The sequence below is a fragment of the Pipistrellus hanaki genome (assembly GCF_964339955.1).
Source record: "Pipistrellus hanaki genome assembly, chromosome: 18".
Classification (NCBI taxonomy): domain Eukaryota; kingdom Metazoa; phylum Chordata; class Mammalia; order Chiroptera; family Vespertilionidae; genus Pipistrellus; species Pipistrellus hanaki.
This window is the reverse complement of record NC_140520.1, coordinates 4,030,222-4,049,455: the sequence shown is the minus strand read 5'-3', so window position 1 is coordinate 4,049,455 and position 19,234 is coordinate 4,030,222. Positions and strand designations below refer to the sequence as shown.

The 19,234-nt window shown below is 37.2% G+C and overlaps 1 protein-coding gene across 6 annotated transcripts; it reads right to left on the bottom strand.

Annotated features, from left to right (window-relative positions):
- Positions 1–514: 514 nt before the first annotated feature.
- On the bottom strand, positions 515–18,519 carry LRIF1 (ligand dependent nuclear receptor interacting factor 1). Of its 6 annotated transcripts, none has more exons than XM_084866199.1 (4): positions 17,972–18,519; positions 6,453–7,965; positions 5,049–5,309; positions 515–3,634 (listed from the first exon to the last, which is right to left on the bottom strand). In XM_084866199.1, exons 2-4 carry the CDS (start codon positions 7,950–7,952, stop codon positions 3,206–3,208), a joined length of 2,190 nt encoding a protein of 729 aa, XP_084722325.1. In that variant the 5' UTR covers positions 7,953–7,965; positions 17,972–18,519; the 3' UTR covers positions 515–3,205. The 6 variants fall into 6 exon arrangements, with proteins under 6 accessions (XP_084722325.1, XP_084722323.1, XP_084722324.1 ...); XM_084866197.1 differs by lacking the exon at positions 17,972–18,519 and adding an exon at positions 17,604–17,965; XM_084866198.1 differs by lacking the exon at positions 17,972–18,519 and adding an exon at positions 17,316–17,553.
- Between the last annotated feature and the right edge of the window lie 715 nt (positions 18,520–19,234).

Genomic DNA, 19,234 nt, shown 5'->3' with positions numbered 1-19,234 from the left:
TTCAGTCCTTTTCCCTTCCTTATACTTTTAACAAAATCATATGGCTATCTTGGTTGAGGCAAATTTTGGGTGTGGATGATAATTGGAAGCTGGTCCGTGTTAACTTGGAGATACCCATTAGACTTTTAAGTGGAAATGTCAAGAAGGCTGTTGGAAATACAATGTTGGGAGTTCCCAGATAGAGATGGCATTTTGATCCATGTGAACCAGATGAGATCAACACATGAGTGAGTACAGATGTAAAATAAACTCCAACATTACCAAGATCATGGAAAAGGGAAGGAACCAGCCAGAGATTAAGAAGGACCAATATGGTAGAAGGAAAACAAGAATTTGGTGTCACAGAAACAGAGCAAATAACAAATTTCAAAGACAGTCTGATAAAGTGTCAATTGACCATATGATAGCAATTGTTAGAGACTTTGAGGGGGGAAAAAAGCTTTAGTGGGGTGGTAAAGATAAAACCCAATTTAAGTAAAATTCAGAATGAGGAATAGGAGTTTGAGACCATCAGCATATTTAGGGAATTTTGTTGTAAAGTATTCAAGCCACATTTTGGATTATAAAGTACAATGGAAAGAATTATGAGTGATTGAGGATTTCATGAGCAGCAAAACCGTAATAAAGAAGCAGAAAACTCAAAAGGAGAAAGTAGGCTGAAACAAATGAGTTAAATAAAAAGAAGAAATCAAATGGAAAGTGGATGCAATGTCCTTAGGATAATTTTAGTTTAATTTTTTTAAACGAATACTGATATATTAATCAGGAACTATTCAAGATATAATTATAATTCATTTAATATTCTCTTCTTCTAATCTTCAAAATTCATTTCATTGGGTGTTTTTGTTTTTTTCCAATTTTTAAATGTACTCAGACATTAGATGAGCCCACAGTTTTATTGTATTTATCCTATTCTCCTAAGGGATGTTTATCCATATTTATGACTTTCATTAATATTTATTTACTGATAGCCTTTAATATCTACTAATATTTTTAGTTTAGTGGGAATATAAAGTTCCAACTTTTAATACTTTAGCTTATTGTATTTTCTATAACATACATGTGTTGCTTCTTTAATAAAAAAAAAAAATGTATTTTTTTTAAAAGGAAGTAATGACTCATGAAACTATGTCCTCCCTGATGGATAAATTAAGATGATGAATTGAGAAGACTGACAATTGATCACTAGACCTAGCTACATGGAAGTCACTGGTGTCCTTGACAAGATCCATTTTAACACAACCTGACTGGAATAGTTTGGTGGCTTCTCAAAATGTTAAACAAAAGTTAGGATATAATCTAGTAATTACTCTCTCAGATACCCGAGAGAATTGAAAATTTATGTCCACACAAAAACTTCTACCCAAACTTTCATGGCAACATAACATCCTAGTAGCTAAAAGTGTAAACGATCCAAATATCCGTGAGTAAGTAAACAGAGTATGGTATATATCTATACAATGAAATATTATTCAGCAATTTAAAAAATTAAGCACTGCTCTAGCTGGGTGGCCTGGTTGGCTGGAGTGACATCCTGTAAACCAAAAGGTTGTAGGTTCAATTCTCAGTCAGGGCACATAATTAGATTGTGGGTTCAATCCCGTCGGGCATGTACAAAAGGCAATCAATGTTTCTCTTTCACATCGATGTCTCTCTCTCTTCCTCTCTCTAAAATCAGTACATATATCTTTGAATGAGGATTTTTTTTTTAATCTAAACAAAGAATTTAAAAAATTAAGTACTAAAGCATGCTAGAGAATAGATGGACCTTGACATTAGCTGAGAGAAATAAACCAGTCACTAAATAAAATATTTTGAATGATTCATTGCATGTATATGAAATGTCCAGAACAAGCAAATCTATAGAGATAAGGAAGTGTGTTCATTGTTGCTAAGGCTGGAGGAAGGGGGTTCTGGGGAGTGATTGCTAATTCATATGAGGTTTAGGGTGGGGGGAGGTGGCAGTGATGAAAATATTCTAAAATTAGATGTCTATGTTGCAAACTGTGAATATAGTAAAAGCCACTGAAGCATATACTTTAAAAGAGTGAATTTTATGATACATAAATTATCTCAATAGAACTATTACAAAAAATAAAAGGCAGGAGAATCTAGTTGATGATCACTTTGTATTTGTTCTGATCTACCACCAAAATCTAAGCCGTTTGTGAAGAATCTAAGAATTGAACTCACAACCTAGTTATGTATCCTGATTGTGAATATTAGAAGAGAATATTAAATGCATTATATTATATCTTGAATAGTTCCTGACTAATATATGAGTATTTTCTGTTTTCTATTTGTCAATGTACAGGTTTTATTTGACCTTACTTCTAGGGATTTATTTATCATTTTTTAAATAACATTTTCTTCTTTCTCCCTTATCCCTCAAAGATAACCAAACAAAGATAACCAGATAGAAAACTGTTTGACTCTTTTAAGAAAAACCACAGTTTACATTTTAAAAAAGTATTAAATGTGGCCATTGTTCACATTTACTTTTCACACAGTCCAAGTTACATATTTCAAAAAAAGCAGCATTTGCTTAGAAATAATGATACATCATGTTAAGCAAACAATACATTATATAGCCTGAATTCTAAAAAGTTTGGATTATGTAAAACTATTTTGTAAAAGTTACAAAACAGGTATCCCTCAGTCTTGGAAAAAAAAAAAAAAAAGTTGTAATTTTTAAATAATGCTGCTCTATTTTTTTCATGATTTAAAACAAATTTACAGTGGTAAGCAGAAGATATCATCATTTCATGGGTGAAGAAACTAAGTGAGCACATACACAAGCCCAGTGGCAAAACTAAGTAAGTTTTGGAACTGATTTTCTCTATTGGATTGTATAATTTCAATAGTATACCTTAGCAATTTAACTAAAGATACAAACAATAATAAAAATCCTGCACAATTATTCAAATTTTGGGAGTTCTAGTTAAAAATAACAAAACAAAAACATTAGGCAAATTTTCCTGCCAAAAAAAAGGATAAAAATTTAGATAGCCCATGAACATGATTGAAGTTATATGTGAATCAATCTTTTCTGCATTCCTTAAACAAAATTTTATAGTCACCTGATGAAAAAACAAACTTCATATTCAATGACACTTTCAGAATGTATCTATAGTTAACTTAATGCAAAAACGTCTGGTAAAAACAGAGTTAATTCACTGAAGTCTTTAAGTATGGCAACATTTTATTATTTTTGGTGCATCTTCTTACGCATTTCTTCAAGGGCTGCTTCTTTCTCTCTCAGCATCTGTTTAAGTCTTCTTATTTTTTCATCTCGAATGGTTTCTTCTAACTCCGGTGGTCTCATGGGAAAAATATCTTCAGTATAATTTCTGGTAAAGGAATGGCTTTGTCCAAAATCTGCATGTGAACTCAAAGCGACTGTCTCCTGGTTTTCACGGGTACAGTGTTCTACTTCAGTTCTTTCTTCTCTGGTTTTATTGCAATTTGTGATAACATTATGATGTGATACATCTGAAGTTGGTAAAATACAGCTAATTCCTCCATTTACAGCTGTGTTATAAGCACTCTCGATTTTTCTCTTCTTTGCACGATCCATCTTCTTCACGGTTTTTGCTTTTCTTTTCTTATCAAAACCCTGTTGCAATGCTGAGTACTATTCCAATGGAAAAGCAAATTATTAGTGCCATATATAGAGTGTGCTCTGAAATTTAACAAGTTTGAAGATACAAATATACAGCAATTAAATTCAACTCAACAAAATATATTGAGAACAACTACAGCAAGAGATTAATATTTATGATACCAAAAAACCAGCAATATCCTAATGATTTTAATTGAGAATGAATTGCTGAATTCACATTTTCCTTATGTTAAGTATTGGAATCTATACTGATCTACCACCAAAATATAACAGCCATTTGTGAAGAACCTGAGAATTAACTTACATTTTTCCCCCCTTGCATGGTAGGCACATATTGAAGACTTTCATTGGAAAAGATAGAATGATCTCTGATCTTATAAGTAGAATGACAGTAGGCAAAGTTACGGGGATGCTTCTTTTTATCATCATTGATCATGAAGATTTCTTAAGATGTTAGTAGTAAGAGTAATATTGTAATAAACATCTGCATGCTTATACTTTCCCTACACTTGGATTATTTATTGTAGACAGGGTCTTCAAAGTAGTATAATTAACCCTTTGCACTCCGAACCATTCTGGACATTGGCCACCAGCTACTCGATGCTAACGGCGGAAACGTGCGTTGAATTAACTCAATTCCCCGTAATCACTAATAAACTGCAATGTCCCCTGAGAGGGGACATCCGAGTGATATGCTAGAATTCTGATGTCCCCTGAGAGGGGACAGCGGAGTGCAAAGGGTTAAAAAGCTATGGCCATTTTCTTATAACTTTATGATGAAAAATAAACAGGTGAATAAAAACACTTGAAACATCATCATTAATTAACCATGGATGCATTTTTACCTATGCATATATAGTTCTTTTTAACACCATTTTGGTATAATATAAATATATGCCAAGTTGGTAACTATTATTTATATTAATACATAAAAAAATTAATACAGCCGAAACTGGTTTGGCTCAATGGATAGAGCATCGGCCTGTGGTCTGAAAGGTCCCAGCTACAATTCCGGTCAAGGGCATGTACCTTGGTTGCGGGCACATTCCCAGTAGGAGGTGTGCAGGAGGCAGCTAATCCATGTTTCTCTCTCATGGATGTTTCTAACTCTCTATCCCTCTCCCTTCCTCTCTCTGTAAAAAATCAATAAAATAGCCGAAACCGGTTTGGCTCAATGGATAGAGCGTCGGCTTGGGGACTGAAAGGTCCCGGGTTCGATTCTGGTCAAGGGCATGTACCTTGGTGGCAGGCATATCCCCAGTAGGGGATGTGCAAGAGGCAGCTGATCAATGACTCTCTCTCATTGATGTTTCTAACTCTCTATCTCTTTAAAAAAAAAAAATCAATAAAATATATATATTTTTTAAAAATTAATACACTCATGCCTCTGTGGAGTACCTACAAAGAATACTTTAAAATCTATTACCTGTTTTTTCTCTTCCTCCTTCACTGTAAACTTTGTCTCTTTGTCACTCTTTACCAAATTCCTAAAGGAATCAAAATCTCCGGCACCCAAATGGTCAGGAATCCGAGTAAGTCTTATTCTCAAATCTTTAGTGAGACCAAACAGCTTTTTAAATTCAGCATCAGTCTTCAGATGTGCCCTACTGCTGCTCCCTTGAGAATTTTTCTTGTCATTTCTTTCTTGAGCATCTTTTTGTAATGTTGATGCCATCTCATTCTGGATCTGAAATTAGGAAAAGAAAACACACAAACAATACTACCCATTACTTAAGCTATTTTAACAGACTGGTAACTAAGTGATTTCCTCATCTTACTTCAAGCATGCTTTAAAGTCCTAAATGATTGGTTTGCATTACCCTTGCCTTACCACCCACTGCACTGAACTGAGTCAAATAAATAATGTTTCCATGCACTTTCTTACTTTATTTCACTTTCTTGCACTAGAAAGGTTATTAAATTCTCAAACAACTGAAATGAGAACACACACTAATAACAAGTTAAAATAATCTAAGTGACATTAGAAATTGGAGTAGTCTGAAAAAGTCTTATGCCTTTAACCAATCTTATAGTCAAATCAGAATTTACTTCCTTATATCTCTCGAGTTCAATAAATTCTGTACTGAAAGAGAAGAAACACTGACATTAAGTAGATCTCTAAGTAAGAAAAAAGTGTGGGTACAAATATTTAATGAGCACAGAAACACACATCTTAAGTAGAACAGAAAGATTCCTATGTGGATATGTTGGATCATTGGATGCAGAGTCAAAAAGTAGGGCTAAAAAAGGGGGGGAAATTTATCTACTAAAAAAATAATTCAATCGAAGATGTTGATAAATCCTATTTCCACAAATGACTTAAAAGGTACTGTATGGCCCTGTCCTACTCCTTACCCCTTCCACTATCTAGCTTTAAAAATATTGACACACATACCACCACAAAACAAACCCCCAGCTCTTCTATATGCATAATATTGATCTCATTACTAAAAAGTAGGCTATTAAATATGTATGTATACATGCATATGTAGGAATGTGTACAAATGTATGCATGTATGCACACATAATTTTACTAAGCTTTTAATTCATTTTATCCTTTCCCAACTCTTCTAAACCCTGTTGCTCTGTGATTTTGTTTTGACTTCATTTTAAAGACAAAGATACCGCGTGGTTTCTCTCTCAATTATATTCCTCCTCAAACATTTCCTTTGGATAAAAGCTCTGACTTAGCATTCACATGTGTATGGTGTGTGTGATGAAGTGAAGGATGGGAGAAGAGGGGAGAAAGATATAATAGAGAACTTTTGAGAATGAAAAAAGAAAACTTTTCTATACAAATAAAAAGAACACCCTGACATGGGAAAATTACCTTTGGTTCTTGGTCTCTGAAAACACACTGTTGTGAAGGAATACTTGTTGCACCAACAGAGGAATTTATTTTCTCTATGCTTTGGATGGTATTTTCTTTTGGGGGGGCATTTTGTCCTGTACTAAGTCCATGTGGAAAGTCTGCCTTTAGGAATAAAGTCTTACTCTGGTTTAAGTAGTTAATGGATGGGTTCGTATTATTTGGGTGTAGGATAGAAAGAGATGGTGTCTCCACTTTTTTATTCTTCTCTGCCCTTAGATTGGCCATGGAAGCAGGCTGGGTATTTGAAAATGATTTTGTCTCCATCTGGGAAGATTTATTTTTAGCCAAAACAAAGTTTACAACCTCTCTGGATAGTTCTGTTACTGGACTTGAACTCACTATCTGTGATATATCTTTTCTTGGTGGAATATCAGGAGAAACAGAATTCTGTTGATCAATTTGTGATGACAAAACATCTGTCCCCTTTTTAGCCAACAGATAGATTTTCCCATTACACATAACCAACGCGTTATCTTTAATAGGCATACTTTTGGACTGTGCCCCACTAGGACTGCTGGTACTCAATGGTGGCATCTTTATAGCATTACCTCCCACACTTTTCTTTTCTACAAAACTTTTTAAAATCTGTGAAGCCACATTATTTGAAGACTTAACAGGAACAAGAGATGGAGTACAAGGCTGTCGATTGTCTTGAAAAATCCATTTCACTGGAGCAGCTTGAGAATGCTGACCACCTTTTAATTGTGTCTCTTGTGCAACATTCACTGGAATTTGTGTGGCATTTAGTATCACTGGCTTGGCTATTTCTGTAACAGGTTTTGGATAAATGTGTTGCAAGTTCTTGGTAGCTACATTTTTCACTGTTTTTACAGGAGATACGTAAATAACAGAAGGTATTTGGGAGGCCTCCACTGTTCCTGAGGAGCTTGTGGTTGCCGTTGGAAGTATCTTTTGCTGAACTGAAGGAGGTAATGATGTCGCTGGTACAGATTTCACTTCAGCATGGGCTGGAATCTGTAAATGATGCTCAGAAGGCAAAACTGGAGGTTTCACAGTCATTGGAAGGCTCTGAGTATTTACTAAAATATAAGATGAATCTTTTTGTGTTGAGGAGGAAGTGACAGCCAATGTTTGCATGGGGAGTCCATCAATTTTCACACCATGACTCTGAACTTTAGAAATTGATGAGGTAAAAGTCTCAGTTCCCACAGTAGTAACTCTAACTTTTTCTGCTGTATCTACTGTTCTTGTAAGTAAATAGTTTGGAGAACTGGCTGGCTGAAAAATGGGCAATTGAGCTGTTGATGAACTTGTGGAAGAGCTGGAAATCTGAGTCTGAAAAGTAACTTGAACTGGGCTTCCTGTATTCCCTTTCAAAGCATCAGACATAACTGAAGATTGAACTAGTGGTACAAGATTTCCAGAGAAATTAGGAATTGGAAGTAATTGCAGGAGATTTTTTCCATCCGAGCCAATCGTCTGAACTACTTGGTACATGCAGCCTGAAACACTTAAAAGAATACGAGTAATAAATACAAAATACTTCATGATACATACATTTTATTTAAAACCAAATTATTTTCAAATATTTTCAAATATTTATATATAAAATATAATGAAAGTATATCATTTGTCACTTTGATTTTTCAAAGTGACATATTACAAAGTAAAAGTTTTGAAGAAAAAAATAGTCAAAGAAATGATCACAAACTTTAGATTTCACATTAGGCAATACATATGAGATAGGAACATTTACTCTAAAACTGTATTTCCCACTGTTTCACCCTATATAAAGTCATGTCTGCTACTAGAATATGCTCCTCTTAAACTACTGGCATCCTCCCTCCTCCTTTTCCTTGAATTCGTTCCTTTTGTCCGCCTTTTATTGACGAGAATTCTCATTTCACTACCATTTATGCTTATCCTATTTCCCTCACTCTTCCCAACCCAATCTGTTGTATTCTTCCCACTGACAATGACTTCCAAGTTCTACTGTTAGCCATCCTTCTTTTGCTAAGGCATCTCTATGGTAATACCTTGGTGTGCCACATTTTCAGAGACTAAGCTGAGTTACTCTTGTGGGAACCATTTTCTTCTTTGATTTGTTGGCTCAGCACATCTGAAATTTGGTGCTAAGCAGTCCTTAGTATGGCAATTACTCATATGAGTTCCAATTGCCTACCAGTTCATATATAACTGAAATGACATTTTAGCTGAATGGTTTTCAATGAACATGGAACACATTAAAAGTAACTTTTTACAAATTTTTTTATTTACTTATTTTAGTAATATTTTTTCATCTAACCAATTTTGATCTGGATAATTATGAGCTATTTTTTAGTACAGATTGTAACATTTTTTAAAAATCCCATATCAATCGCTATATAATCAATTATTTGTAGATTTCTTAAATGTAGGCTCCTCAAACTATTTAGATCTAAAACTACCTTTCAGTTCCTGAAAAATATTAAGACCTCATGGAACTCAAGGCCATCACACATACTGTTTCTCAACCTAGATACTCCTCTCCCACCCACATAACTCAGATCTCAGCATGAGTGATCTTCCCAAACATCTGTCCACCTTAATTACCCTTTCCCTCCTTCACAGTCTACAATACTACCCCTGCTGATTTCCTTCATGGTACTTATTACAAGTTGTCATTAAGTCTTAATCTCATGCTCAATTCTAGCAACATGAGTACAGATCCATGTCCTATAAAACTATCAATAGTATGCCTTTATATGACTAGGATCAAATAAAGAAAAAAATGTTAAGGGCAAAAGAGTTCTCAAAAGTGTAAAGCTGTGTATTACTGCATATACTAGTATATGTTTTTAAACCTCAGGTATTAACAAAAAGGAAAGCCAAAATTGTATGCAGCCTAGAAAGCACTGGCTCAGTTTTATCTTTCTCTAAACCAAAATAACATAACTGCAGCTTACAAATATTTGAAACAGCTTTCTGGCTACTTGATATTGCTTCAATAGGTTATATTTACTTTTAGTAAGTGAAAAGTTAATCTCTAAAGAGAAGCACAAACATAAAGTATAAGTTGTTGCATTCAGGGCTTGAAGAGGAAAACCAACCTTACTTTCCCACCCCCAAAAGTACATATAAACTGGATCAGAACCTAATGCCTGTTAAGGTTCAGGCACCAGCCTCAGTTTTAGGGAAAGGGTCAGTAAAATAGCCTTTGGACCCCTGATTTTATATAGTCCACAAGCTAAGAATGGTTTTTAAATTATGATATTTAAAAAACTCTCAATATTTTGTTATGTGAAAATTTTATGAGATTCAAATTTCGTGGTCCATAAAGTTTTATTAGTACGCAGATGCACTATTTTTTTTTTCATGTACTGTATATGGCTGCTTTCCTGCTGCAACAGTAGAATTGAGTAGTCACGGCAGAAATCATATGGCCTGCAAAGCCTAAAATATTTAATATCTGGCCCTTCACAGAAAATGTTTACTTGCCTCCAACCTAGTTCATCCCACAATCCCTATGAGAACTTAAACTTCCTGGTTTATAGACATGTAACTACCCTGTTTCCCCGAAAATAAGACAGTGTCTTATATTAACTTTTGCTCCCAAAGATGAGCTAGGTCTTATTTTCAGGGGATGTCTTATTTTTCCATGAAGAAGAATACGGTACACATCTATTGTTAAATGAAAATAAAGGAAATTTATTACCTCTATACAGTACGGTAGAACGGTAGTTGTCAACACAAACCAGACAAACTGTGAATCCTACAATATCAAGAATTTACTCATTTATTCAATGACAATCATGTCATCATGTTCTGGAACATCATAACAATCCAATTCCTGAATGTCCTGGTGAATTTCTTGTGACTCCATTTCTTTCAGAATCAGTGGACCAAATCTCTCATGGTTAGTCAAGGGGGGGTCTTATTTTCGGGGGGATGCCTTATATTTCATTCAGAAGGAAACCTGTAAGTAGGTCTTATTTTCGGAGGATGTCTTATTTTCGGGGAAATACGGTAGATGAGTAGAACTGAGGTAAATGATGTATTTGGATGAGTATAAAAATGCCTGCTGCACCTTTTCTTAAAACATTCTCTTCCCAAGGCTTCCTAAATATGACACTCTCCTACTTGTGTAGTGACTTCTTTGGTCTTCTTTGCTAATTCATCCTACTTGAATCAACCTTCAAATGTTGGAATTCACCAAAGCTTAAACTGAATTCTTTCTACTCTGTAAGATTTCCCTAGATGATTTCTTTTACATGTATGGCTTCAATTAAATTACCAATTATATATCAACAAATCAAATATTCATACCTTAGCTTGCTCTTTTGAAATTCAGACTTAATATCCACCTTCCCTCATGACATTTCCATTCAGAATCTCAAATGTACCTAGAACTCAACATGGCCTTTTCCAATGTCTCCCTCTGCCCTTTTTGATAAACAATATCCATTTACCTTATATGTTAAAGTCAGACCAACTAATTCCTGCTTTCTTACCATCTATGTTTAATTATGAAATTCTGTTGCTATTATCTTCTCTATCTCCCTTGATCTTCATTTCTTTTCAAATTAACTTTCTTCACTCTAGTCCAAGCAAACATAATCTCTGGCCTCGACTATGATAGTAGCTTCATAACTGGTCCTTTCTTCTGTCAAATAAGTAGTCCCTTCCCTGCTCAAAACATTTCAAAAGCTTCCCACTTTCCTTGAGGAGTAGAAAAAAACAACACACCAAAACACAAAGAGAGTTTGATGCAATGGAAGCCAAAGGAAGAATTTCAAGAACACTGGGGAATTCTTACTTGGAGAGGCCAAGTAGGATACAGATTAAAAATGTACACTGGAGCCCTAATTGGTTTGGCTCAGTGGATGGAGTGTCAACATATCAAAGGGTCCCCGGTTCGATTCCCGTCAAAGGCATGTATTTAGGTTGCAGACTTGATCTCTGGCCAGGGTGGGTGTGGGAGCAATCAATCGATGTGTCTCTCTCACAACAATGTTTTTCTCTCCGCCTCCCTTCTACTCTTTCTAAAAATCAATAGGAAAATATCCTCAGGAGAGGATTAACAAAAATAGAAAAGAAAGAAGAAAGCAAGAAAAGCAAGGGGGGGGCGGGGGACGGAGGGGAGAAGGAAGGAAGGAAGGAAGGAAGGAAGGAAGGAAGGAAGGAAGGAAGGAAGGAAGGAAGGAAGGAAAGGAGAGAGGAAAAAAAAGAAGAAACAAACTTTAAAAAAGGATATTTTAAAAAAGTACACTGGCATGAATGACATGTGTCATTGATGGCCTTAAAGAGCACTTTAGTGGAGAGAGAAGTTGCTGAGGCGTGAATAGGAAAAAAAATTGGAGATAGCAAGTATAGACAACTCTCTTATGAACTTTGACTATAAAAGGGAAGAGAAAGACTGGAAAGCAGCTGAAGGCTAAAAACAGGGTCAAAGAAGACATCTTTTTAAAAAAGCTTAGATGAACCAGAGCATGTGTAAATGCTCAGGTGAGTCATCAAGAGGAAGAGACTGGCACTAAAAGAAGAACGCAGGATAATTAAGTACAAGGATTGGTGAGGAGATAGAAAATGGGAACCAGAAGACAGGGTGGAGGGACTGAACCTTAGAGAGAGCTGGAGAAACATCTCCTTCCACTGGAACTGAAGAAAGGTTAGGTGCACTTTCAGGTAAGTTTATAGCTTTGGGATCAGAAGGTTGAAGTAATTCTGATCTAAAGACTTTTTTTCCCCTCTCTATAAAAAGGGCATGATATCATCTGTTAAGAAAAAAGAGCAAAAACGCAGAGATCTGAGGAGAATAAAATGATTTGGATGGTCTTTGTGTAAGAAAAAGATGAACTAAGAAAATCTATTTCCAAATGTCATCATTTTCTCTCCTCTCTTCCCCTCCAAAAGGGAAAGAAAAATACAGCTTCTTCTATTTTAGTAGAGATTCACATAATCTACCAGAGACCATAAATTCCTTAAAAGTAGATTATCCAATTTAATCTATATCCTCTACACCTCATACAGCTACTGGCATACTGTAGACACTGTTAGCTAAATTCAATTCTACAAGCTATAATTTTAAAAAATCCATGATTTCCTAGTAACAAATGGAATGAGTTCTAAAAAATTACACTGAAATGCAAAATGCTAAAGAGATAAATGATAAATCAGGGTGAAATTTGTACTTCTTCAATCAATATCTTTTTTTCAGATCTAGAAGAGACATTCCATTTAAGAGATTAACGAAAAACCCTATAAAGATTCTGTTTTCTTAAAGATCATATTCTGTTAGCTAAAGTCAGAACTAAAACTAGATTGATTCTGCATCCCATGCTCTGGTTGGCCACTTAAAAAGAATAATCAACAGGCTAATTATCTTAAACCAGCTGGGTTTGAACTGAGATACTACATTGGAAAAATAATTCAGTTTAAGGCTTTAAAAGAGAAAATAGGAATAATCTTAGAAAGATTATGGGTTTCTAATCTTGGCTCATCCAATTACTAGTAGATTGGTAAATTTACTTAACCTCTTCGAATCTCTGTCTCTTCATCTGTAAAATGGGAAAAATGGGCTTGCTATGAGAAGTAAATGAAGGAACTGACTGGGATTATAAGCACCCAATATATGCTAGTTATCATCTTTCATTAAAATATTTAATTGGTGCCCAAGAATAAGCAAATGAATCAGGTAGTCTTGAAAATGTGAGAAATTAAAAGAAGTTTAATAAAAGGTATACTAAACATATTTACAATATTATAAAACTGACCTTTTTACAGTTAAATAATATTGTAATACTGATGTGAAGCATTTACATATTAGAAATGAAATGATAAAAATTTTTCAGGCTAATGAACATTTTGTAGATACTTTTGCAAAATATATTTTTTCAACTACTAGGAGACCTTTTTTCATCTTACTATCTATGATTTCACTTTATTTTATTTTTTTAAATATATATTTTATTGATTTTTAATGGAGAGGCAGGGAGAGGGATAGAGCATTAGAAACATCAATGAGAGAGAAACATTGATCAGCTGCCTCCTGCACACCCCTGACTAGGGAGATGCCCACAACCAAGGTACATGCCCTTGACCAGAATTGAACCTAGAACCTCTCAATCTGCAGGCCGATGCCCTATCCACTGAGCCAAACCAGTCAGGGCTGATTTAACTTTAATATACATATATAATATATATAAATACATAATGTAATTATATATACCATATTATATATATATGTATATATACATATTGGAATCTATTATAAGTAGCCCAGCAAGGTGGGTATTGCTGTTCCTATTTTATAGTTGAGAAAATGGAGGTTGTTCTGAATAATCTATTCAGAAATACATGCTCTCTAGGGCAACCCCATCCATTTTTTGTTTTGTTTACTTTAGCATAAGCCCAACATACCAGGGTCCAAAAATTCAATTGCACGAATTGAGAAATTAATGAAAAATAGATTTCAGATAGTCTGTAATGGTATGTCTGTCTCTGTCTCTGTCTCTCTCTCTCTCTCTTACATACACACACACACACAAAAAAAAAAAAATCAATCACAAAAGAAAACATAATACCTACACTGTATATAAAACAAAATACACACTGAATTCACAATAGAGCATTATCTAACCAAAGCAAGCCACCTGCTAAGGACACTAGTTTTTAACTTCCCATTTTAGAACAAAGGGTTAAGGGCGGATAGAAGCCAACTGACAATCACAGGACACCCTAATTCCTATTATTACAGGATGCATTATCATAGGCTTTTATTATAATACTTCTAAGCTGATGATTCACATCTTTATTTTCAGCTCCGAGCCTTGAGTTTCAGATTCAAATATCTCTCAGATGGCTTTCCTGGTGTGTTCATCTCAATTTACCAGTATCTACCCAGAAAACTGGCATCATAATTGATGGTCTTTTCTTCGAGTCAATTCACTGGCAAGGTCTGACTATTTTCCCTTCTGTATTCTTTGAATCCAACCCTTACTGTGTATCAGGCAATTCAAGCCCAAGCATCTCTGAAAGGATAACTAACATGGAATCTCTAGATGCCTGATCCCTCGCCCCCAAATATAGATAACACTGGTTATCTAAAACGCACAGGTGACCAAGTAGTCCTTTTCTTAAATCTCTTCAGCAGGGCAAACAGAATCAAACAATAAATGCCAACTGTTAGTAATAAAGACATACTGGTACTTTATTTTACCAATTCTCTCTGCCTAGACATAGCCCGTACTCTTTTCATGTTAATCCTCACCCGAGGATATTTTCTCCCCATTGATTTTTTATAGAGAGAGTGGAAGGGAGGGAGGGAGAAGGGAAGAGAGACAGAGAAAAGCATCAATGTGAGAGAGACACGTCGATTGGTTGCCTCCCACACACACCCCAATCGAACCTGCAACCTAGGTACGTGCACTTGACGAGGAATGGAACCCCAGACTCACAGCCTTTCAATATGCAGCCAATGTTATAACCATTGAGCACACTTGCCAGGGCGCCTGTATTCATCTTTAAATTAATGGCTGATACTTACATTCCCCAACTCAACTGCTCCAGAAACCTTTCCTACAATTCCTGTTCTCGATGCCCTCACAATACCCTGTGCACAACACTTAAAAAATATAACACATCATCTCCCTTCTAGACTGTAAAGTTTTTCACAATCATGGCCCATATCGTATTTTTTAGTTTGTCTCTCCATTTTGCACAGTCTATCAGAGTAGGCACTCATTGAATGCTACCAGATGTTTGAACTATACTGATAGTATTAAACTAGGTCTCAATACCTTCTTTCCACTATCCTTTTCTGACTCCTGCTGGGCTCTTTGTTAATAAAGCCCAAGTCAAAATAAACGCCATATTTACTATCTCAAATATCTTCCAGATTTTTCCATTGTATACAATTAAATGTGAGTTTTACATTTTAAGCACTGATGAATTAGAAATACTTTAAACAATAAACTTTTTGTATCACATTAGTAAAAATATTATAAAAGAAAAGCAGTAACTCAAGAAAATTCAAGTAACTGTAGAAAAATATCATAGTAATTTAAAGGTTTTTTTACTACCATAAAAAATATCAGAAAAATAAAACACTAAGTTCCCAATAAAGAACCTTAATCAGCCAAAACCGGTTTGGCTCAATGGATAGAGCGTTGGCTTGGGGACTGAAAGGTCCCGGGTTCGATTCCAGTCAAGGGCATGTACCTTGGTTGCGGGCATATCCCCAGTAGGGGGTGTGCAAGAGGCAGCTGATCAATGACTCTCTCTCATCGATGTTTCTAACTCTCTATCTCTCTCCCTTCCTCTCTGTACAAAATCAATAAAATATATTAAAAAAAAAAAAAAAAAAAAAGAACCTTAATCAAATGTCTTACAAAATTCTATTTGGAATGCAGATTGTTACTTACAAAACAGAATAGAAATTAATATGTAACCAATAACCAAAGTAAATGGTTTGAGAAAAAAAAATGCATTTGAAGATGATGAAAAGAATGCATAAATCAATGAGTTAATGAACTCCAAATGATTTATGAATGTAATAAAAACGTGGTTCAATCGGTAATGTGTTATAAAATGCCAAAAATAGATAGCCAAAGGGTTAAAAACAGGATTAAAAAGTTCAAGTACACAATAAATAAAAATACAAAGTTCTTCCTCTATCTTATTTCTGATATTAAAAACAAATGCAATCCTGAAACAAACAGATGTCATCAATATACAGATACTAAAACTCGAAGACAGTCATTAAAAAGTAATCCTACTTCTGCATATCCATACAGAGCACTGCCTCTGCCACTCCACCGAACTTCCACCAAAAATAGCCCAATAAGCAACATACATACACAAAAGCTGGCTCTTTTCACGATTCGAAACACAATGCAATCATTCTTTTTGGCAGTTCCTCAAAATCATATTGTTTCAGCGCACCCCATTTAGTGGCGGTCTCATTTTAGAATACTACGCATGTCTTTTCAAAGTCTTTATTACAATTCAGGTTTTGAATCTACTTATCATGAAAGGAAACCTACTCCGTGAGCCCCATTTCTACAGAAGTTGTGTTCTTCTAACATTTTAACAGTGCTTCGCTATTTCTCCTGTTTTACATGTATCCACTCTTTTCATCCTTAACCTACCTCTAGGTGGCCATATTTCAATAACGAAAACTGAGGTCCTTAGCCTCATGAAGCTAGAATCCCACCTAGGCGGTCTGATTTTCTTCATAAATCCTCTTCCATGAATTTTACATCTTAACTTCCATGCTTCCTTCTTCACCTTTTCCTTCTGCAGAGACCCGTTACCTTTTCCTCACCACTCATTCCTCATACCACCTTCAATATTCTATCGGAGCTAACAATTCTGTTCCCGTTTCATTTGCCGATTAACAGAAGCTTCCAGAAAAAACCAAAAACCCTACTGAGTCAGGGATAAACCATTTTCTACATTTACGAACAAGGAGGTCTTTAATCCCGGAATCTCCCTACATCAAATATCCTTCTTTACACAGATATCCAGGGAGAGACGGCATTCGCACTACCCCCGCTTCAAACACGCAGTTCCAAAAGATTGATTTTACAGGCGCATTTCCGGTTTTTCCTTTTTTTTTTTTTTCTTTCCTTTCTCTCCAAATAAAGCTGTGATTCGAAAATTTAAAATATTCGATTCCCTTATTCTAGGAAAAAAAAAAAAATTCGGTTCTGAATGTATAGACTCCTATCAATGACATAACTCTATCCTCACTCTTAAATTATGGTTATTTCCACGGAAGGTCCAGCGCCCCCTGGGTTGCACTTGCCGCGCAGATCGCTGCCTTTTTTTTTTTTTTTTCCTGCGAGTGCGCGCGAGAACCTTCCAGAAGGGTTTGCTCACACGGGCGCGTCGGCCATGTTGGTTTTCCTCTCCCGTGGAGCTCTATTCCGTCCGCCTAGGAGGTCGGAGACGCCGGCCGCGGCAGAGGCTGCCCGCGGAGGGTTGGGTCGCCGAGCAGGACGCGCTCTGAGGGCTCTAACCTCCAGGAAGACGGCGCGGAAGGCGGGGCTCCCCCCGCGGGGCGCCCCCTCGGGGCCGCGGTGACAGGAAACGACGGCCGACTCGACATCCTGCCGAGGGACGGGCGCGGGGCGGGCGTGTCCGGGGACGTGGGAGGCCCGTACTTACCAGGGCGAGGCGCTGCCTGGCTTCTCGTCGGCCGCTTTCAGGAAGACTCCCTGGAGGTTATGGGACATTTTACTGCTGGGGGGGGAGGGGCCCGCGCATCCAGGAGGGGGCAGTGTGGGCCTGGGGTCCCCTCAGGGGCGGAACCAGAGCGAGGAGAGGTGGGGCGGCAGTTGCCCCGGAGCGACTCGGAAGGGGTTCGAAGCTGAGAGGAGGGAGGACAACGGCGAGCTCTCCGCAGGGTGTAGCTCCGAACCTCGGAGGGAGGCGGCGCGGCCACCGGAAACCGGAAGAGTGGACGCCGAGGACAGAGACGGCCGAGCCCTAAGCTCAGAAAGGACCGGCCCGAGTCCCCGCCCCCCGAGGCTTACCCTTCGCTCCGCAGCCTCTCGGCGCCGGCGCGGGAGGTGTGGCCTGCGTGGCACCGCCCCTCGCAGTGCCGGGTCCCCGCGAAAGGCCGCGCCCACCGCAGCCGCCAGCCCTAGGAGAGCTCTGCCGGCGTCTCCGGGGACGTCATATCCGGTCGCTAACGTGATTGGCTGGCAGAAGCTCCGCCTTTGTAACGCGACCCAATCGCAAGTGACGTTTGGTATCTCTTCTTCCGGATCAAGGAGTGAATCGCCAAAGAAATGCCTCCAGTTACCTACGCGAATGAAATGTTTCCGGGGTCAATTGTAAATTTTCTGCCTTTGTGTTCTCCGCTAGTGTAGCTTTTCCTCGCCTGCCAGAGGCTGAAGGGCTCTTGGAATCGTCACGCGCTGGTGGCGTGAGGGAATTGTAGCCGCGTGACTGCAGCCAGCGCTGTATTATTGCTATTTTTGGAGGATTTATGGGTTATTTCCTCTGTCTTGAAGCTTTGCGTCTACACTTAACCTAATCACTTTCTGCACGCCCCTGCCTTGGTCAAAATTATTTGTCATATAGTAACTCATTCTCTGAAAGTTTCATTTCCCACATAGTTGGGGTTTTTTTGTTTTGTTTTCTTGTGGGTTTTTTGCATCTTTATTTGGATCTCCATAGAAAAGCTTTTCAGAAGTCTCTTGATCCCTGCCATTCAATCACATATCCAAGAAAGGTTCAGTCTTTGGTTTAAGGCAGTGGTCGGCAAACTCATTAGTCAACAGAGCCAAATATCAGCATTACAACGATTGAAATTTCTTTTGAGAGCCAAATGTTTTAAACTTAAACTTCTTCTAAGGCCACTTCTTCAAAACAGACTCTCCTGGGCTGCGGTATTTTGTGGAAGAGCCACACTCAAGGGGCCAAAGAGCCGCATGTGGCTCGCAAGCCGCAGTTTTCTGACCATGGGTTTAAGGGTCGGACAGTAGTTCAGCTGGGGCTAGAAGGAGGTTGTGGGGAGTGGTTTAAAGATCCAGTTTTATTAGGTACAGACTGGACCTATTTAAACTGACTCACTATTTAAATTTAGGAGACTGACATAAGGTAGCCAATTTTAAAGTTTATGTCGATCTTTAAACATGTTGGCTACTCATAACGTAATTCCTTAGCGATCTAATACTGATTAAAGGACTTTGTGTCCTGATACATTAACACGTTAAGCGCCAAACCTGTTTTGTCTTCCTTTACCCCGAGATACCTGATTTCACGGATATGCTGGTGGCTGGAGATTGTAG